This window comes from Hylobates moloch, unplaced genomic scaffold (assembly GCF_009828535.3).
Source record: "Hylobates moloch isolate HMO894 unplaced genomic scaffold, HMol_V3 SCAFFOLD_3, whole genome shotgun sequence".
Classification (NCBI taxonomy): Eukaryota; Metazoa; Chordata; class Mammalia; order Primates; family Hylobatidae; genus Hylobates; species Hylobates moloch.
Genome location: NW_026652278.1, coordinates 6,021,152 through 6,043,133, shown reverse-complemented (window position 1 = coordinate 6,043,133; position 21,982 = coordinate 6,021,152). Strand labels below are relative to the sequence as shown.

The following is a 21,982-nucleotide window of genomic DNA, read 5'->3' as shown; positions in this document are numbered from 1 at the left end:
ACCCCACAACAGTCCCCGGAGTGTGACGTTCCCCTTCCTGTGTCCATGAGTTCTCATTGTTCAATTCCCACCTATGAGTGAGAACATGCGGTGTTTGGTTTTTTGTCCTTGCGATAGTTTACTGAGAATGATGTTTTCCAGTTTCATCCATGTCCCTACAAAGGACACGAACTCATCATTTTTTATGGCTGCATAGTATTCCATGGTGTATATGTGCCACATTTTCTTAATCCAGTCTATCGTTGTTGGACATTTGGGTTGGTTCCAACTCTTTGCTATTGTGGATAGTGCCGCAATAAACATACGTGTGCATGTGTCTTTATAGCAGCATGATTTATAGTCCTTTGGGTATATACCCAGTAATGGGATGGCTGGGTCAAATGGTATTTCTAGTTCGAGATCCCTGAGGAATCGCCACACTGACTTCCACAATGGTTGAACTAGTTTACAGTCCCACCAACAGTGTAAAAGTGTTCCTATTTCTCCACATCCTCTCCAGCACCTGTTGTTTCCTGATTTTTTTAATGATGGCCATTCTAACTGGTGTGAGATGGTATCTCACTGTGGTTTTGATTTGCATTTCTCTGACGGCCAGTGATGATGAGCATTTCTTCATGTGTTTTTTGGCTGCATAAATGTCTTCTTTTGAGAAGTGTCTGTTCATGTCCTTTGCCCACTTTTTGATGGGGTTGTTTGTTTTTTTCTTGTAAATTTGTTTGAGTTCATTGTAGATTCTGGATATTAGCCCTTTGTCAGATGAGTAGGTTGCAAACATTTTCTCCCATTCTGTAGGTTGCCTGTTCACTCTGATGGTAGTTTCTTTTGCTGTGCAGAAGCTCTTTAGTTTAATGAGATCCCATTTGTCAATTTTGGCTTTTGTTGCCATTGCTTTTGGTGTTTTAGACATGAAGTCCTTGCCCACGCCTATGTCCTGAATGGTATTGCCTAGGTTTTCTTGTAGGATTTTAATGGTTTTAGGTCTAACATATAAGTCTTTAATCCATCTTGAATTAATTTTTGTATAAGGTGTAAGGAAGGGATCCAGTTTCAGCTTTCTACATATGGCTAGCCAGTTTTCCCAGCACCATTTATTAAATAGGGAATCCTTTCCCCATTTCTTGTTTTTGTCAGGTTTGTCAAAGATCAGATAGTTGTAGCTATGCGGCGTCATTTCTGAGGGCTCTGTTCTGTTCCATTGATCTATGTCTCTGTTGTGGTACCAGTACCATGCTGTTTTGGTTACTGTAGCCTTGTAGTATAGTTTAAAGTCAGGTAGCGTGATGCCTCCAGCTTTGTTCTTTTGGCTTAGGATTGACTTGGCGATGCGGGCTCTTTTTTGGTTCCATATGAACTTTAAAGTAGTTTTTTCCAATTCTGTGAAGAAAGTCATTGGTAGCTTGATGGGGATGGCATTGAATCTATAAATGACCTTGGGCAGTATGGCCATTTTCACGATATTGATTCTTCCAACCCATGAGCATGGAATGTTCTTCCATTTGTTTGTATCCTCTTTTATTTCATTGAGCAGTGGTTTGTAGTTCTCCTTGAAGAGGTCCTTCACATCCCTTGTAAGTTGGATTCCTAGGTATTTTATTCTCTTTGAAGCAATTGTGAATGGGAGTTCACTCATGATTTGGCTCTCTGTTTGTCTGTTATTGGTGTACAAGAATGCTTGTGATTTTTGTACATTAATTTTGTATCCTGAGACTTTGCTGAAGTTGCTAATCAGCTTAAGGAGATTTTGGGCTGAGACAATGGGGTTTTCTAGATATACAATCATGTCATCTGCAAACAGGGACAATTTGACTTCCTCTTTTCCTAGTTGAATACCCTTTATTTCCTTCTCCTGCCTGATTGCTCTGGCCAGAACTTCCAGCACTATGTTGAATAGGAGCGGTGAGAGAGGGCATCCCTGTCTTGTGCCAGTTTTCAGAGGGAATGCTTCCAGTTTTTGCCCATTCAGTATGATATTGGCTGTGGGTTTGTCGTAGATAGCTCTTATTATTTTGAGATACGTCCCATCAATACCTAATTTATTGAGAGTTTTTAACATGAAGGGTTGTTGAATTTTGTCAAAGGCCTTTTCTGCATCTATTGAGATAATCATGTGGTTTTTGTCTTTGGTTCTGTTTATATGCTGGATTACATTTATTGATTTGCGTATGTTGAACCAGCCTTGCATCCCAGGGATGAAGCCCACTTGATTATGGTGGATAAGGCTTATCAACATTTTAATCACTTATTTAGAAAGTTACTTACCTTACAAAGTTCCCCCTTTTCAAAATGATAGCAGGCTTTATATCCGTAGCATAGTCACACACATACATCAGACTTTCTGCAAGCTTTAGAGTCGAAGTCTGCCCTGATATTTCTGATCATTGATGATATTCAACATAGCATTTTTTAGGTGGACAGCTTGGGAAAAGAGCCAAGTCAGGCGCCCAGTTTCTACATAAATGGCACCCCACAGCCTCTCTTCACCCTATGGTTCCTTTTCCCTGGCTCCAAGGCTGCTCTGACAGACGGGCTTCGGGCCACAGCTCGCAGCAGGAGAGCAAGGACAGGAGCAGTGAGGACTGGCCAACAGACTGCTGTTACCATGGCCGGAGGCCTGCATGATTGACATGCCGGTGATTGACCTCTTTGACCAGTTGATGCCGCGGGTCATGAGCCAAAAGACAGGAGCTTCAAGAAAATATTTGTATTTTTTCAGTGTTATTCCCATAGTGTTTCATTCAAATGTACTTCTACACTGTTTTATTTTGAATGATTGCATTCCTGTTTTACTCTTTGCACAATTCAGGCCTCAGTTTCTCTTTCTTTTCTTTATTTTAACTCACAGATGTGGGAGGAGGCCATTGCCTTGGGCAAGGAGCTAGCCGAGCAGTATGAGAACGAGATGTTCGATTATGAGCAACTCAGCGAATTGCTGGTGAGTCTGTTTCTTTTCATTTAAATGAACACAGGCAATCTCAGCTGGTTTTTCAGGAATCGCTCTTTCCACGTCAACATTAGGGTTCACCCCAGGTACTCTGGGACCTTGGCCATGTCCCTCCATTTGCCTAGGAATATGGTTTTAGTTAATTTGCTGGTTGATATTTGGCCCATAAATATTTACTTTTTAGTCCCAAGTCAGCTCTTATAACCAAACTCTTAAAGCTTCTATGAACAAATTGTACGTAAACAACTGCTGACCTTGTGTATAGTGGTCTTGACAGCCCAGGAGTCTGTGAGCATTTGTATTAGTTTAAAACTGACCCCAGGCCAGGCGCACTGGCTCACGCCTATAATCCCAGCACTTTGGGAGGCCGAGGCAGGCGGATCACGAGGTCAGGAGATCAAGACCATCCTGGCTAACACGGTGAAAACCCATCTCTACTAAAAATACAAAAAAGTAGCCGGGTGTGGTGGCTGGTGCCTGTAGTCCCGGCTACTTGGGAGGCTGAGGCTGGAGAATCGCTTGAACCCGGGAGGTGGAAGTTGCAGTGAGCCGAGATTGCGCCACTGCACTCCAGCCTGGGCAACAGAGTGAGAGTCCATCTCAAAAAACGAAAAAACCTGACCCCTTCTATGAGAGGGGAATGGATAGATAATGACCAGACCTTTCTTCTGCCATGGGAACGCTGTTAGTTTCTAATTGCTGCCTCCTCCACCTTGTCATTTTTGTATTCAGCAGATCACCTTAATGATGTGGGAATGTCTGTCATGAATTTAGAACAGAACGATTCTGTTCTTTTAAATTCTCCTTGAACATATCCCACTATCTGACCCATACCTTTTAAAAAATACTAAGGGCCAGCCATTTCTATGGCACCTCTTTGGTTATTGAAAACACCCACAAGTCACAACTGTTTGCTGAATTTGGGCTCGTTTGTTCAGATTCCCTTGCGGAATGATGGAGAATGAGTGACAAATAATGTCAAAACGATGGAGTGAGATGAAATTCAGGTGCAAGCCTCAGTACCCTCTCCCACCATCTCCCTCTCCCACCCTATAGAAGTTGCCAGAGCTTTTAAAGAGCCCACAAGAAGAATCCAGAGGCACACATGCTTGAATACTCAAACCTGAAATGCATTTTCTTTTTTCCTTCCAGAAAAAACAGGCTCAGTTTTATGAAAACATCGTCAAAGTGATCAGACCCAAGCCTGACTATTTTGCTGTTGGCTACTACGGACAAGGGTTCCCCACGTTCCTGCGGGTAAAGTTTGATTCTGCCTAATCTGAGCCATGATTGTTCACCCAGCAGAGAATCCCCTTTCCGTTCTGCGGAAGGGTGGGGAGTTTGCATCCGCGTGGCAACGTGCAGCTCTCCACCCTGCCATAGCTCAGTGGTTAGCCCGGGGGGCAGAAAGGGGCCGACAAGATTTTCTTTGGTTGCATATAACCTTTCTCTCTGATTTTTCCTCAAAAGGACCCTCCTTCAGAGATTTACACATATTATTTTAATTGAGGTGTGATATATGTAACATACTATTTGCCATCTTAACCATTTTTAGGTGTATAGTTCGGTGGCATTAATACATTCACGTTGTTGTGCAGCCAGCACCACCATCTACATTCAGAACTTTTTCATCTTGCAAAACTGAAATTCTGCATCCATTAAACACTAACTCCCCGTTCGCCCTCCCGCTAGCCCCGGCAGCCACCGTTCTACTTTGTGTCTCTATGAATCTGACTGTTCCAGGGACCTTGTATTAGTGGAATTGTACAGTGTTTGCCCTTCTGTTTTTGGCTTGTTTCACTCGGCCTAATGTCTTCCAGGTTCATCCAGGTTGTAGCATGTGTCAGAACTTTATCCTTTTTAAGGCTGAATGGTATTTCATTGCATGGAGAGGCCGCATTTTATTTATTCATTGATTCCATTGATGAACATTTGGGTTGTCCCCACCCAATGTGCTGCTATGAAGATGTATGTTTTTAATTATATGGGAAATTGGAAATGGATCTGTGTGGCCACGGTGCTGGAAACTCCAAATCAGGCTCCATCCCTGAGACAGGCATGTGCTTTCAGACACGTAATTGAAGCAGTAACTGTGATCACCTGCCAGGTGCCCATTTCCCAGTATTCACATGAGGCCAAAGGAGAAGTTACATAAATATTAATAGTGCTGCCTGGCCTGCCATAGAATTGTTTATACATTTTCTCAAAAACACGTTCTTTGGATGCCATTGACCAGTGGGTCATGATTTCCTGATATTTCTTATGACTTTTTTTTTTTTTGACACTTGGTTTTCTCTTATCCTAGGAGACCATGTGTGATTGCTCTGGCTTTAGGAAGCAGAAGCTCTGTGTCTTGAGCACAGCTGTCTGGGGCAGTTGAAACCAGTTGGGAGATTCCCATGGTTCCAGACGTTGCTCATTTGGGGTCCTGTGTTTCCGATTCCGTGGGAGTCACTAATAGTGTGACATCTCTTCATCACGGCACCCAGAGGATATAAACCTCCCCTTAGGAAGGGCATGTCACTGTTGACACGGGAGCCCCACAGTTCTGTTCCGTTCTAGGAGGTGAGGCTGGCTGCCCACTCCTCAGTGTCCTGCCTGGTGACGGAGGCATCTGGCCCTGTCCTGGTCACTCCTGGTCACTGCTGGTCAGCTTCTGCTCTTGCCTTCATCATGCAGCAAAGATAGTGGTTGATCAGAAGCACTGATTCTGAACAAAGTCTTCCCTTCCAAAGAATGAATAAAGGAGGCTTAGTTACAAGCTGTAAATTAGAGACAAATTTGAAATTAGCTTCATTCTCAATAAAAAACAAAGCTGAAGGATGGAATGAGCTTGGAGTTAAAGCCACTTACTGTTGCTAAAGGCTTTAATTCGAGTGTGTGTGTGCTCTGGAACATACATCTTTAGGAAAGGGAGGCAAATGGACCCTAAGCCGTAGCAGCCTTGTGCAGTGCTTGGTGTTAGATGATGCGTGTGGCTCCTGTGGATGGAGATCCGCCTCTGGTATGTAGGCACCAACTCTGGATCCATGGAGGATGGTTATCCCAGAATCCAGAGCAAGGGAGCAGCCTGCGTGGAATATTATGTGAGGGCAGTGCCAGGTGAGGAGGACACATCGCAGCCCCCGAGCCAATAGATGCCAGGTTGTGCCAGGAGCTCACACATGGCAGGCTCCAGGGACGGTACTGGGTCATCTCCACCGCCAAAAGGACAAAATGAAAAGTCTGAATGGAGGTTAACAGGCTTGATTAATATTGAACTGACTTTCCCGCCACACCTGGATCATTCTGTGAGGCTGCAGCAATATATTTATCACACTTCACAGATGACCTGGCAGGGGTCAGTCTGCCAATGACACTGGCAGTTACCAAAACGTGGGCAGAATGTTTGGGTGCTTCATGCCCTGCTCGAGAGGAGCCTCCAAGAACTGACTAGCTGTCCCTTTTGCTTTGTTTTTCTCTAAAACTTGATCTCACTGTTTTTTGTGCTCATGTTGATATTTATAGGCCTTACAAGGAATAAATATCTTTGACTAGATGTACATTTTCCCCTTGTTTTCATGTTCGAAAGAATCACTTCAGAATGCAAAGTAACTGACATTTTCAGAAAATGTTATTCGTGTTTTTATCTATAACTCACTAGCTTTTTTCTATTAAAGTCTTTGTGTACATTTTTATTATTATGTCTTCTCACGTAAAGCATAAGAAAAATGCTTGCTAGTTTGATAGTAGTCTGTTATACATTAAATCTTACTGAATTTTGGAAGTGCGTGGTTTTATATCGCCTCAGAAGATGCTCAAACTGTGTATTTATATTTCTAATTAAGACTACATATTATATGATTTCTGCTGGACATTATTTTTTTTTTTTGGAGAGAAATAGAACATTTTTCTTCCATAATGGTACTTTTAAGACATACCTAAGCACAAAGTGAAAAAGAATTCAATTCTTAAACTGATTCTTTTTTAGTGATTTAGGAGAACTCAGAATAAGCTGGGGCAAGGGAAGGGGACTGTCTTAGTCCACTGGGGCTCCTGTAACAAAATACCTTAGACTGGGTACTTTATAAACAACAGGAATGTATTGTTCACAGTTCCGGAGGCTGGGAAGTCCAAGATCAAGGTCCAGCAGATTTGGAGTCTGGGGAGGCCCATTCCTCATAGATGGTGCCTTCCACCTGTTCTCATGGGGTGGAAAGGGCAGGCAGCTCTCTGGGGCCTCTTTTCTAAGGCACTGATCACTTTCATAAGGGTGGAGCCCTCAAGACCTAATTCCTTTCCAAAGGCCCCACCTTCTAATACTATCACCTTGGTGATTAGGTTTCAACATCTGAAGTTTGGGGGCTACGAACATTCTGACCACAGCAGGGATCAATTGATTCAGTGTCATAGAATCTCTCTTAATCCTTTTGAAAATCCATTAGTTAGACAAATTTTAATTTGACTTCAATCTTAGTCTTTAGGAGGTAAGTGTAAAAATATGCAGCAAAATGCTGTCCTCTCTGTCTGCCTCTGTCTCTGTTCATCTCCCTTTCTGGCACCTGTCCAGGAATGACTGCAGATGGGGCAAGGCTGCAGCTGACTTGGGAGCCGCCAACCTGGAGATTCTTCCCCAGTATCCCCTGATCAAAGAACAGAAGCACCTCAGCAACCACGTCCCGTCCTGGAAAGTGTTACCCCCCTAGACTTCTGTTTCTTGTACCCCTGTGGCTTCTTGCTATCTTCTCCTTGTGGCAGTTTCATTTCAGTTGAGACAGCCCCAGATGGGACAGGGTGAGTGGGGGGAGGCAGAAGGCTTCCAAAACCAGCAGCAACATTACACTAGGTACTCATTGGCCCCTTTCTGTGACCGAGTTGACACTCAGGACACACGTGTTGAAATCGGGAAAAAAACGGAGACCTGTTATATCTTGCAAGAAAAACATTCCTTACAGGTATATTTACAGAGGACTGTGTCAGACTCAGACAGAAATGACCTCAACAAGACAGCCTTGCAGAAGGAAGAACACTTACCTACTTAACTCCCCTCCCCGCCCCAGGCTGCCTAGTCTAGCCCAGCTGTCTATAACAACCCCAGTGGACTGACTCTCCAACTTGGAATTTATGGAGGTGACAAAAGTGTCATCTGAGATGGACCAAACCCAGCCTTTCCAAGAAGAGCTCTGTATATTTTATCTTGACATGTGTTGATGAATAATGACCTGCACATGCATTCTGAATGCAGGAAGGGAAGTCCTGCTCTCCGTCCATCTCCAGTCACTCACTCGGGGGAGACCAGGAACTTAGTAGCTCTCGGCTCTGGTCTGCATCCCTTCCCCTCGGGTTCTTCTCACCTCGACTGTGTCTCACAGGAGTCAGCACCGGGTGGCCGTGTTCAGGTGCTGGGGTCCCACCTTAGCTCAAGCTCTCTTAAATTCCTTATGGCAGAATGAAAACGACTTCATTAGGGCCTACCTGAGAAGAAAACAAAAACAAGAAAAAGTACGGACATCATCATCCACTTGCCCTGGCTGCCTTGCCCCCTTCTAACCATTTCATCCCACTCTAGTGCAGGCTTCTGAGTGCTCATTTGGTTTCTCATATAGTTTTTAAATCAGTTGTTACTGTCAAGATGAAAACATATCGCAGATGTTAGTAGCGCAGTATTGAGTGCTTCTTAAACAGTATTAACTTACGTGCTTGATGACCATATGTTCTTGATTAACAAAGCCAACGCAAGTACAAAAAAAAAATAAAAATTACAAGTTGTTCTTAAATTCAATGACATTTTGTAAGAACCCATAAGGCATATTTTAAGACCAGCATATTGCATGTGAACTCTTTCTGGCCCTTTCTCTGTGGTGTTATTAAATGAATGTTACCCTTTTCAGGGAAAAGTTTTCATTTACCGAGGGAAAGAGTATGAGCGCCGGGAAGATTTTGAGGCTCGGCTATTAACTCAGTTTCCAAACGCTGAGAAAATGAAGACAACATCTCCACCAGGCGATGATATTAAAAACTCTCCTGGCCAGTGTATCCTTTAAGACAACCGCATCGACTCTGAAACCATGGTGACGCCATTCATTTGGGTGGTTGGGTGTGATGGGGGGCCTCTCTCATGGTTGATGTCTATGCTGCCTTAGTGATCCTTAACCCCCTCACCTCAGATATTCAGTGCTTCACAGTGAAGCCCAAACTCGATCTGCCTCCTAAGTTTCACAGGCCAGTGTCAGAGCAGATTGTAAGGTAATCATCCCATTTTTCTTACCCAACGTGAGGGTTGTAAAAGGCTGTGTACGGATCTCTTGCTAATAATTCCACCTTTTAAAGGATGGACTTTGGCTGTGGATTTGCTTTCCAAATGCTCTTTCTGTCCTCTTTGAGGAGCAAGGGAAGCTGATTATTTTCAGCATCCAAAAAAAGTGAGAGGAGATGTTAATCCGTGTGCTGGGAGCGTGCAAAGCCTATTCCTTTCCCAAAGTCAGCTGACAGCAAAAACCTAAGTGGGCAGTGGAGGCCGTCTGATCTCCTTTATAGACCTGCCCTGTGGGGTACAATCCCCCAGGGAGCTTCACAGCAGTGTACAAGTCCTGCCCATTCCCAGCAAAGCCGAGTCCATACATGTGAGTGCGGCCTGAATGTTTGCATTTTAGAAGGCGGGAAATGGGATTTGCACATTTGCTCCTGGTGACACACAGGAGAACCCTTCAGCCTTACAGCACGGCAATTCCATAATGTAGGGTTATGAGGGGGCTTTTAAACCTCCTGAGTCAACTGTCCATATTTGAGTGAGATTTTCTGCCTGTCAGTTGAATTGCACCTGACTTAGCAATGGCGTAGAAAGACCTGCTTTAGCAGATGTGTTTGGTATTAAGACTTTTCTGTTCTGTTTGATCCATGTTCTGGTGAAAATATTAATCTCTTTGATGACCTCATATTCCTTAGGATCTGCTTCATTTTGCTTCCTGAATTTTGGTGGTTTCTTTAACCTTTCATCGTTTCTTTGACCTTTCATCAGCAATAATGGGAAATAAACTGGGACCCTGTTTATTTACAAATGATTGCTCTCGCAAGGCATACATTTTAAGGGTTGCAACTTTATTTTTCAGAGGCCTTAAGCAAATAGTGAAGCTTAGAGCCTTCCTAGATGCAGTAGTTTCTTCTGCTGTGGAAGCCTGCCTGCATTTCAGTGCAGGGGAGAAATCAGTCTCAGTCTCTCCACGCCCTCCCCTGTGCATGCGGAAAGCCTGCCTCCTACCCCGACCACGGCCCCAGGTTACTTATGTTTCCTGTGTGTCACTCTTGGGGTGGTTGCAAAATCTGTACTTTGTAGATCTGACACTAAAGTATGTAATACTTTTTAAAAATAGTGATAAACACATACCTTGAACACAAAAGCTTTTTTCTCTATGCTTCGCTTCACCTTTCCTCTGTTTTTGCTCATTTCACTCCTACTCAGCTTCTGTTTTCCCTTGAGGGTTGGCGGGGACAGGGAAGAGGCAAAAACTCAAGTTAATTTTTCCACCTGCCAACATTTCCCTGGCTGGGAGAGGACGCCAAGGCGATGGCTTCAGGTCAAGGTTAGGGACATTTTTCAGGAGGCAATGACATGTTCTAAGGCCAGACCCCGTGTCCAAAAGCAAATTGGCTATTTACCGGGTTAAATGTCTAATGATCTGTCTGTCTCTGTACAGTTTTTACAGGGTGAACGAGGTCCAACGATTTGAATATTCTCGGCCAATCCGGAAGGGAGAGAAAAACCCAGACAATGAATTTGCGGTAAAAAACAAACAAACCACCAAAACAAACAAACAAAAAATATCATTCCATCACCAATAGAACTGCCAGTGGAGAAGCGTGGCCTCAAAGGCAGCCACGGGGCAGTATTAAATGTCTTTGTATATTATGTGTAGAAATCTTAATCTATTACCCCCTCCAAAGTTAGAAAAACTGATTGCCATTTCACTAACAATATGACTAAGGTCACTGAGGTATTTAATAAGGAGACTGTGCCGTCCAAATGCTGGAGCTCCCATACGAGTAGCACACTGCCTTCCCTGCGAGACCCAGGTGACAGAGCAGGTGCCTATTATCTCTAGTTACAAATGGACCCACTGAGTGCTGAGGTGCTGGGTGCTGACGTGGCTTTCTGCAGGTGACACAGCAGTCAACACATGAACTGGATCCGGACTCGGGTGCTCATTCCTCATTCAGTATCCAGCACCTGAACTTCACTGGAGCACAATGCACAACTGCAGGGTTGACCCCAGCACTACTGGCGATACAGACTGGGTTATTCTCTGTGGTGGGGACCATTCTGTGCATCCAGGGATTTTTGGCAGCATCCCTGAACTCTGCCTACTAGGTGCCAGTGCCACCACCCCAGTTGGGACAACCAATCAAAAAGATTTCCAAGCCGGGCATGGTGGCTCACGCCTGTAATCCCAACACTTTAGGAGGCCAAGGCAGGTGGATCAAATTAGTTCAGGAGTTCGAGACCAGCCTGACCAACATGGTAAAACTCTGTCTCTACTAAAAATACAAAATTAGCCAGGCATGGTGACACATGCCTGTAATCCCAGCTACTTGGGAGGCTGAGGCAGGAGAATCGCTTGAACCCAGGAGGCAAAGGTTGCAGTGAGCCAAGATCGCTCCGTTGCACTCCAGCCTAGAGGACAAGAGTGAAACTCCATCCAAAAAAAAAAAAAAAAAAAAGTTTTTTTTTTTGAGACAGAGCCTTGCTCTGTCGCCTCGTGATCCCCTGCCGGCCTCAGCCTCCCAAAGTGCTGGGATTACAGGCTTGAGCCACCGCACCCAGCCCTAGAGCCTTTTAAAAATTCTACATACAAACTGCTTTCATGGATTCATTTGTATTTTTATTTTATTTATTTTTTTATATAGAGGTGGAGTCTATGTTGCCCAGGCTGGTCTTGAACTCTTGGGCTCAAGTGAGTGGATCTATGTTGAAAAGGCATCAGATAAGCCATAATTTTTACAAAATGTTAATGTTTATCCATCTTGCCTGGGAAACCTCCAGAAATCCTTATGTAGTCCTATATTGCAAGGAGGCATTAGCCCGGGGACCCCCAAGGAGGACCGGCTCTGCTGAGAATGGCTTCTCTTGTGTGCTGTCTCAAGGCATCTAGGCTGCAAAGGTCAAAGGTGAATTAGCACCCTACTCCTAACCAGAGCAAAGCTCGGAACCCTTCCAGCAGGGTTGCCTCAAGTAAAGAGTGGCGTCTACCCACTCTCCCTCCCAATCCCTCAGGGGTCTGCCAGTCATCGGATCTTCAGGGCAGTACCTGTGAGTCTCCTATTCCAGCTCTTAAGAGCCATGGGGAAGTTCCTTCCAGCCCTGAGGCCAGATTCCTTGTGTGTCACCAAGGAGCACAAAGGAGCTTGGAGTTGGTGAGATCTGCAGTATTGTGTAGTCCCAGCAGGCTGGTTGTTTGAAGATTATGTTCACCCTATTCGTTGGTGAACCCAGCACCCTGGACCTCCTCCGGGACTGGTCACTGCAGTGTCTATTGTCTGCAACAGTGTGGGCAGAACCTAGGCACGTCCAACCTGGACACCCTCGCTAAGGGCAGTGGCTTTCAGAGCAGTCCGCACCTGTTACTGTCATCACAAGCACTAACGCTAGTATTTATATGGAGTCCCTCAACTGTGGGATTTATAGGCAGTTCTTGAATTTCCCTCACACCTCTCTCATCTGGCAAGTAGATATATTCTTAGACTATAAAGAAATAGACACAAGGAGGTCAAGTGAGCCGCTGAAGGGTGCGCAGCCAGTTGGGTGCAGAGCTAAGAATAACGAAGGCTCTTGACATTTTGAGCTGTGCTGAGCCTCAGAGGCTACGCTTCTTCTAAATGGCCCTGAAATCCCCTAATGGCCCCGTTGAGGTCCGGGCACTTGGACAAAGTGTTCGGAAGCCACAGGATTTGGTCCTTCACATGCCCCACAAAGCCTTAGATAAGTGCAAAGTCTTTTGCTCTACTGGGAAGCCAGGCCCCGGCCCCACAGCAGGGAGCCCAGCTCCAAGTGCAGGGGGCTGGGGAAGCTGCCCACCAGGCCGAGAGCAGTGCGAGGTGGCTCACACCTGCAGACTTGGCTAGGGGTGACTGATGTGCTGGGGAGTGAGGGCACTGACAAGGAGGAAGATGAGACAGGGCCTGCGTGAGGAGGAGCTGGCCGTAAAGCCCAGGATGGAACCCAGAGGTCCCTCTCAGGGCACGTTGACATGAGAGAAAGCACTGGAATCTGGTCTAGAGGTGGACGTGAGAGGGCCAGACCTGCTTCTATTGCTAGGACAAAAACCTGAGGGAGCCTTCCCCATGGGGCAAAGGAGGACTGGCCTGGGACATGGAGGCCTTGCCTGTGTCCGTATGGCTTCAGCCAGCTCCTTCCCTTTCCTCCTATGGAACATAAGAAGTTTGGGATTGGCCGGGCGTGGTGGCTCACGCCTGTAATCGCAGCACTTTGGGAGGCCGAGACGGGCGGATCACGAGGTCAGGAGATCGAGACCATCTTGGCTAACACGGTGAAACCCTGTTTCTACTAAAAATACAAAAAATTAGCTGGGCGTGTTGGGCGCCTGTACTCCCAGCTACTCGGGAGGCTGAGGCAGGAGAATGGCGTGAACCCAGGAGGCGGAGCTTGCAGTGAGCTGAGATCGCGCCACTGCACTCCAGCCTGGGGGACACAGCGAGACTCCATCTCAGAAAAAGAAAGAGGTTTGGGATAAATGCTTTCCAAGATCCAAGTCAGTTTTCTGAATTTTTTTTTTTTTTTTTTTTGAGAGAGTCTTGCCCTGTTGCCCAGGCTGAAGTGCAGTGGTGTAATGTCAGCACCCTGCAACCTCCACCTCACGGGTTCAAGCGATTCTCATGCCTCAGCCTCCTGAGTAGCTGAGACTACAGGCACGTGCCACCACACCAGGCTAATTTTTGTATTTAGTAGAGACGGGATTTTGCCACATTGCCCAGGCTGGTCTCGAAGTCCTGAGCTCAGGCAATCTGCCTGCCCTGGCCTCCGAAAGTGTTGGGATTACAGACGTGAGCGCCCCCCACGCTTGTCCCAGTTTTCTGGAATGGCTGGCATTCCATTATCCCATCTGCTTAAGTCTAGATTCCTGTTGACAGACTCAGACTGCTCAGTGACCCTGCAGTGCAGGGAGGTTGGAATGGCAGAAGATTGTTGCAAGCTAGACAGTACAAAAGAGGCGGTAAAGGATTTCCAGTTGACCCCTGCAATGGAGTTTTTGTGCAATCCCTAAAGAGTGGTAGAATTGTATTTATTGGATTAGAACAGTTTCCTGCAACATGTAATACACTGTTTTACAAAGAACACAGATTGTCAAATGATGTTTTTATTTAAAATATGCATAGACACACTTTTTAATACTTAGTAAGAAGTCTTCAACAATAGATACTAAAGCATGTAGGTTATCAGTTTCGGGTAGGGGATGGTTTTTCCTCCTGCTGTTTCCATGTCTTTATGTTCTCATATAAACATATATTAGTTACATCAAAACATTTTAAAGTTTAAAATACCGACTGGTTTTATCAGAACATCAGAGGTCACTTTGATTAAATCCAGTCTCCCAAAGATGTATTTGCCCCTTTTAGTTTCTTATGAACACTGTGGCTAACGTAAGACTTCTTTGGAGCCTTTCTCAAAATCTGTTTGCTCAAGAGGGGCTCCCCATGCCTCATTTTGGAGTATACACATCTTTCTCACTCACCTAGTATACTTTCACTGTCAAATACCAGAGTGGTGGGCAACGTTGGCTAGGGGACAGGAGATACTTTGATGTATCCTGAGCGATCGTTAGGCAGAGCATGGCTTGTGAGGTGCTACCTGAAGGCACACGTGCCCTGTGCTGAGCACCACAGACCCTGTCCTGCTGAAGGACCTGACTCTTGTGTATTATTCTGTAAATCCCCCTTAGGGCAGAGCTGTCCACCTGCTGACATCCTTCTAACCCATGTTGTGTGTGTGTGTTTCCTTTGCAGAATATGTGGATCGAGAGAACCATATACACAACTGCATATAAATTACCTGGAATTTTAAGGTGGTTTGAGGTCAAGTCTGTTTTCATGGTAAGGATGGCCCCACCCCAGAAGGAATTGTCCATTCCCTTCCTCAATACAGTGTGCCACGCCTTCTTCACCTGCTCGTGCCCCGTGGTCACTGTGGCAGCGTGCACACAGCAGACCCTACAGTTCACGTAACCACCCCACCTGTTCTTGAGAGCATCGATATCTCCTCACCCAGCCATATTTTCTTGGAAATGCTGTGTAATCACGACCAACTCTAGCTTATCAAAAAACCAGAATGAAGATTTCATTTTTTCTTACAACATATTTAAATTCAGTCATAGCTGTGCTGTTTTGACAATGCTTTGTGTTAACCAAGTGAAAAGTTTAAGACAAATTCCAATCTACATAAACTTTTTTAAAGATTTTTTTCCTGATGATTTTATTGCCATTTACATGACAAACAACTATTAATTAATAGTCCTTGCCCATTTCAAGTAAAAATAGCCTGAGAACATACCCCTCCCTGACCCTTTTTTTTTTTTTTTTATAATTTAGGTTTTAGGGTACATGTGCACAATGTGCAGGTTTGTTACATATGTATCCATGTGCCATATTGATTTCCTGTACCCATTAACTTGTCATTTAGCATTAGGTATATCTCCTAATGCTGTTCCTCCCCCCTCCCCCCACCCCACAATAGTCCCCGGAGTGTGATGTTCCCCTTCCTGTGTCCATGAGTTCTCATTGTTCAATTCCCACCTATGAGTGAGAACATGTGGTGTTTGGTTTTTTGTCCTTGCGATAGTTTACTGAGAATGATGTTTTCCAGTTTCATCCATGTCCCTACAAAGGACACGAACTCATCATTTTTTATGGCTGCATAGTATTCCATGGTGTATATGTGCCACATTGTCTTAATCCAGTCTATCGTTGTTGGACATTTGGGTTGGTTCCAACTCTTTGCTATTGTGAATAGTGCCGCAATAAACATACATGACCCTTTTTAAAGAAATAACGATTTCCAGCTCTCAGCAAAGCTAAACTTTGCTTTGCGATGGGACGGTTTCTTTTACATGAAACTCACATTTGCAGTGAGCTATTGCACAGTTTGATTTACATGAACCAGAGTTGGGCAGCAGATTTATTGACAGTATTGAAATGTCAGGGCCAAGGCAACTGGCAATATAAAAACATCTGATTGAAATCTGTAAGTTTTTGCTCATGTGTCTCAGTGCCTTTTGTTTTCACCTGGCAAGAACTCACTGAGGGGTGGCACTTGCCATTTAGTTTTCAGTGAGTCCCCCCGAAACACCTGATTATTTGTCTCTAGGGGCCAGCGTCTCTCTGCCCAGCTGCGTGTCCAGCGCCGAGCCTCCTCCTTTGCCCACACCAGCATGAGCTGTGGGCAGCCATGGGCCACTCTCTGAGAGGTCGCCCGCAGTCAGAGCCACTTCTTTATACTCAAAGCACCCAGGGGTCTTCGCCTACCCCTCCTGGGGTCACTGTCTGCTCCGGAGTTCCCCTTCTGTGCCCCCAGCAGCCAGGCATTGCCTGACAGATAGAAGGCTGTGGGAGTTCTGTGTCAGGTGGTAAAAGTGCACCCCCTTTGCTGGGTCCCTGTGTAGCTAGTGAGGCACTGTACATGTGAGAGACAACGGAAGAGCAGGCCCTCCACCTAAATAGGCCGTGATCCTCTTAATCACCCTCTGCCTATGAGCCCTTTGTAATCGGGGCCTGCCAGCCAACAGCTGCTGGATGCAGGAGCTTAAGGAGGTGGAGAGGGGAGCCCTGACCTTTCATGAGGTTGCAGCTTCTCCTTGGGCTGCGTTGGCCATTTTGAACAGACTAAGAGGGCAGGAAGGCAAATAATCCCAGAATGGCAGAACTCACATCCTGCTACCAGCCCCTGATGCCCTCCTTGTGCCACCTGGGACCAACCCCCGTGGGATATCTGTGGGAGCAGCAGCTAACCTTCTTCAATAAAAATAGGAAGGGATTATTTCTTAGTGCAAATGAGATTAGTAACAGGGAGTTAACAGTCAGTCCAGGTGGAATACTGCCCTGGAGTGTGCATTGGTTGAAGCTGTGTGCCCAGGATGAAATGTCGTAGGGCCTGGCAAAGCAAGTTGTGGGGTCAGGACAGCATGGCTATGCCTGCTGTCCAGGACACCGGACAAGGGGCCCTCTCAGCAGTGTGCACGTGGCTGGCCACACCCAGTGCATCACAATCTCCCCGAGGCTGTCCCTCCATCAGTGCAAGGACAGTGACATCGGTGGGCAGAGAGCCTCTGTTATCTCTTCAGCCACCTAGGAGTGCCAGTCTAGGGTTGCTGATGGACAGAATCACCCATTCTCTGTTCATCTCTGCCCTGCCCCACCCCCAGCTCCCAGGCAGTCCCCTAGAGGCTGTATCAGGAAGAAAGCCGGACATGAAGATACCAAGAGCTCTTGGGCATGGATGGGGGCCCATCACTCCTCCTTTGGAAGGAGCAAAGTTATTGCTGAGGTCACCCTGGGACATGGTCCCCGTGGCCCAGCATGAGGAGGAGGTTTGATCTGCTCAAGCAAGACCTCAGGGCAGCTGTGGTCCCTGCCTTAGACCCAGCCACATTGCCCTGGCACCTTAGGGCTGAGCTGGAGGGCACTGGGCTGGGACTTGGCCAGGCCAGGCCCTGTGGGGCCTGCAGAGAAAGAGGGTGGAGGTCCCTGAGAGATACGCACCAGAGCCAGGACTACCTCCTGCACTGAAGGTCTCATTAACCATGGCAGGTGTGCAAATGCGGCCTGTGAGGGCAACCTGGAGGTGCTCCAAGCAGCCTTTTCCTCCCAACCCCAGGGACCATGAGCTCTCTTTGTTGTTGTTGTTTATTTGTTTTTTGGAGTCTCACTCTGTTGCCCGGCCTGAGTGCAGTGGCACAATCTCGGCTGACTGCAACCCCTGCCTCCTGGGTTCAAGTAATTCTCTTGCCTCAGCTTCCCGAGTAGCTGGGATGACAGGCATGCACCACCACACCTGGCTAATTTTTGTGTTTTAGTAGAGACAGGGTTTCGCTATGTTGGCCAGGCTGGTCTTGAACTCCTGACCTCAGGTGATCTGCCCACCTCGGCCTCCCAAAGTGCTAGGTTTGCAGGCGGGAGCCACCACGCCTGCCCATCACTCTTCCTTCACATGATGGTGTGTGGTGCCATGGCGGGGCCCTCCCTTGACCTCCTTTGCCCTCCCTAACCGGACAAGTAGTGCAGGCTGCCTGGGCCTAGATTCCTCAAAATTCCCGAACATCTTCTCCCTCTGCACAGCAAGCAGAGAACAAGAACAGGATTGAAAGTGTCTGTTCTGAAGCAGGTGTATTCAAGCACTCAAGGCTGTGTGTTTTCCTGGGATGACCACGTATGTGCATAGCCACGTGCACACACACAGCCCCTGCCCCCAGAGCTGGGCAGCAGCTTTGCTTTGTTCCTTTGGAATTTTCATCTCTGGGAACAAACAATAATAATAAAATGCCCAGCTGCCCAAACATTCTGTTTGGAAGAAAGGTTGGTGGAGGAGCAGAAAGCCTGCCCCAGAGCACGAGCACGTGGCCCCTCTGGTGAGACCCCGGGAGTGGAGGCAGCTGTGGGGCTGACATCAGGCTCTCCTCTCTCCTTGCAGGTGGAAATCAGCCCCCTGGAGAATGCCATCGAGACCATGCAGCTGACAAACGACAAGATCAACAGCATGGTGCAGCAGCACTTGGATGACCCCAGCCTGCCCATCAACCCTCTCTCCATGCTGCTGAACGGCATCGTGGATCCAGCTGTCATGGGGGGCTTCACAAACTATGAAAAGGCACGGGACCCACCAGCTTGCTCTGGGCAAGCAGTCCTACCCTGGGACAGACTGAAAATTCCCAAGAGTCCCCAAAGCCCAGAAATGCCCCAGTCTCACTGAGCAATCTCAGCAGTGGCCCAGCCAAGGCCAGGCAACAGCAGCCAGTGGCGGCCCCTGAAGGCTGCAGCAAAGTCAAGGCCTGAGCCCCGGCAAGGCTCCCCTGGGCATCCCCAGACAGTCAGGAAGCCCCCACTGACCCACCCAGGCTGGGCTTCTCTGCACCCAGGCCTCCAGTGGCTTTTACAAGGTCTGGGATCTTAAAGGGCCAAAAGATAAAGTTAGACAAAAACACCAGAATATCAGGACTAGGGAGGTAGCGCTTTGATGGTGGAGGGGGCCTGGCCGGCTGGTCTCCCTGGATCCTAGCTCTGCAGGAATGGGCAGAAGTTGAAGGACACAGGGTGTATCCTAGACCGCCCCTGCCTGTGTTTGTAAATGCAGTTCTTTTGGAACAAGGCCACGCCTGTGCGCTTACTTCCTGCCTGAGGCTGTTTTCCTGATACTGTAACTGGCGAGTTCAGTAGTGGCAGCGTTGAGTAGTTGTGATAGAGACCTGTATGGTCCACAAAACCTAAAATGTTTACCATCTGGCCTTTCACAAAAAAAGCTTGTTGACCCTTGATCTAGACAGAGTAAAAACGGAGACAAAAAGGGTACTGCCTGAGAGAAGGCTTCAAGGAGGTGGTTACCCACCCTTGCACAAAGAAGTTCATTGCCTTCAGGTGTAGGTCAGGCCTGGGCAGGTGCAGGGGCTAGGTTGGGGGCATGGGCATGTGAGTAGCTGGGAGGGCTGTATTCACTGCCACCCAGCAGGACCAAGCTACCGGGTCAGCTGTGGCCTTTCTGGACCCCAAGAACCGGGGTTGCTGCTGTAGACAGCCCTGTTAGCTCCACTTACGGTGTTTGACCTTGTGGGACATTTTGTCCTGGGTGCTGCAGAGGGTGTGACCCTGAGTCTGCAGTGAGCTCCTTGTGGATCTGTTTTATGCACAGCTTTATTCTCAGGGCCTGGCACACAGTAAGTGTGCAAAAACCTGTGTTTGCTGAGCAGCTGCACTGAGCGACTCTCCTTGCCTCCACCAGGCCTTCTTTACGGATCGGTACCTGCAGGAGCACCCTGAGGCCCATGAAAAGATCGAGAAGCTCAAGGACCTGATTGCTTGGCAGGTAAGGTGTCCAGCGAGAGCCCTGCGTGGCTGGAGGGAAGGAAAGCTAGGAGGGTCTAGGCTCGGCACACACACCAGCCAGCATGGAGGTCCCTGGGCTGCAGTCATGATGCACGTGACTGTGATTGTCCCCGGGTGAACCCACCCACTGCTGTCATGATCAACTCAGCTCCTGGGCTGCAGTCAGGAATTTGAACACCCAGAAAATTATCTCTTGCAAATGAACAAGGTCTCTTTCCTCCCCTTGGTCAATTCTGCCGGCTGCTGGAAAACTTTTTCCCTGTCTTTGTTGATAGAACATTGAGGTGAGCGCAGAGCCATGAAGCCTTGAGCTCTATCTAGCCTGTGCCAGGAAAGGCGCTTGGGCCAGTGCAGTCCGTGTGAAATGCATGTAGGTCAGAAGCTGCAGTGCACCTTCTCCCTGTTCTCCGTGCACCTCTGGCGGCGGTGTGCGTCCTCATTTGTGTTTTCTCAGCTGAAGTTGTGCATGTTATTTCACTGTTCTACTCATGCTCCTGGGGCCTCTGAAGCCTTTCCCAGAGGGCCAGTATCTTGAAAGGGCAGACCCTGGGTGCTTTGGGTTCGGTGTCAGAACTGGGCGGATGCATCTGTGCTTCTCAGAGCCTTCCTGAGCCTGGAAGTGTAGGGGTCGTCAAGAGCCAGTCCTCACAAGAGCTTGGCCAGCACCTGCCTGCTCTGCTGCTTTAGGCCGCTGCGTCTTTAGGCCTCCTTTTCGCATGTGGGAGGCAAGGAGGGTGCTGTCCCTGAGATCTCGCCACACTGCGTAAAGAGAGTTGAGGGAGGTGGGGGCAAAGGCCTGCATGGGTTTGGACCAGGTGTCATAGCCCAGGCCACTTTGCTAAGCTGGGGTCCCAGGCTCCCAGTCAAGGCCCAGAGATGCTGTGCAGTTGATCCGTACCCAGTCCAGAACAGGGCAAGATACAAAATTAGCTGGGCGTGGTGGTGTATGCCTGTAATGCCAGCTACTCAGGAGGCTGAGGCAGAAGAATCGCTTGAACCTGGGAGGCGGAGGTTGCAGTGAGCCAAGATTGCGCCACTGTACTCCAGCCTGGGTAACAAGTGCAAAACTCTGTCTAAAAAAAAAAAAAAAGGACAGGGCAAGGCTGTTCCTCTTACAAGACATCACTGAGAGCAGTTTGTTTGTTTGTTTGTTTGTTTGTTTGTTTGTTTGTTTGTTTGTTTTGGAGATGAAGTCTCACTCTGTTGCCCAGGCTGGAGTGCAGTAGCGTGACCTCAGCTTACTGCAACCTCCTCCTCTGGGGTTCAAGTGGTTCTCCTGCCTTGGCCTTCCGAGTAGCTGGGACTACAGGTGTGCGCCACCATGCCCGGCTAATTTTTTTGTATTTGTAGTGGAGATGGGGTTTTGCCATGTTGGCCAGGCTGGTCTTGAACTCCTAACCTCAGGTGATCCGCCCACCTTGGCCTCCCTAAGTGCTGGGATTACAGGCATGAGCCACTATACCAGGCCACTGGGAGCATTTTTATTCTGACATCCCAGCAGGGCCTCTTCTTAGTGGCCTCTCTGTCGTCAGCACATTGGCCAATGAGACATCTTAGAGTGGAGCAAGGCTGAGCTTTGGTTGTGAGCCAAGGTACGAGTCCTCTTAAATTTGTGTTTAGATATATAAGACGGGTTGGGTTTTTATAATTCTAATTACTTATATTGATATATAAACATAATATACATTATGTATGTATTATAAATAATTGTGATAAAATATACATAACATAAAGTTTCCCATCTCAAACATGTTTAAGTGTCCAGTTCAGACGCAGTAAGTAAATTCAGATTGTTGTACAACCAGCACCTCCACCATCCATCTCCAGAGCCTTGTCATCTTGCAAAGCTCCAGCTCTCTACCCGTTGAACGACTTCCCCATTCCTCCCTCCACCCAGCTCCTGGTCACCACCATTCTACTTTGTGTCTCTATGAATTGGCCTACTCTAGATACCTTATATGAGTG

The 21,982-nt window shown here is 47.2% G+C and overlaps 1 protein-coding gene across 2 annotated transcripts in view; it reads left to right on the top strand.

Annotated features, from left to right (window-relative positions):
• The window catches only part of DOCK1 (dedicator of cytokinesis 1), a 546,602-nt gene that overhangs the window by 494,557 nt on the left and 30,063 nt on the right, over positions 1-21,982 (top strand). For both annotated transcript variants that reach the window (XM_032175218.3, XM_032175209.2), the window contains exons 39-46: positions 2,843-2,932; positions 4,094-4,198; positions 8,812-8,953; positions 9,088-9,166; positions 10,615-10,699; positions 14,936-15,022; positions 18,612-18,788; positions 19,914-19,997. In XM_032175218.3, the coding sequence (XP_032031109.1) occupies positions 2,843-2,932; positions 4,094-4,198; positions 8,812-8,953; positions 9,088-9,166; positions 10,615-10,699; positions 14,936-15,022; positions 18,612-18,788; positions 19,914-19,997 (849 nt within the window). The remainder of the gene's footprint in view (positions 1-2,842; positions 2,933-4,093; positions 4,199-8,811; positions 8,954-9,087; positions 9,167-10,614; positions 10,700-14,935; positions 15,023-18,611; positions 18,789-19,913; positions 19,998-21,982) is intronic.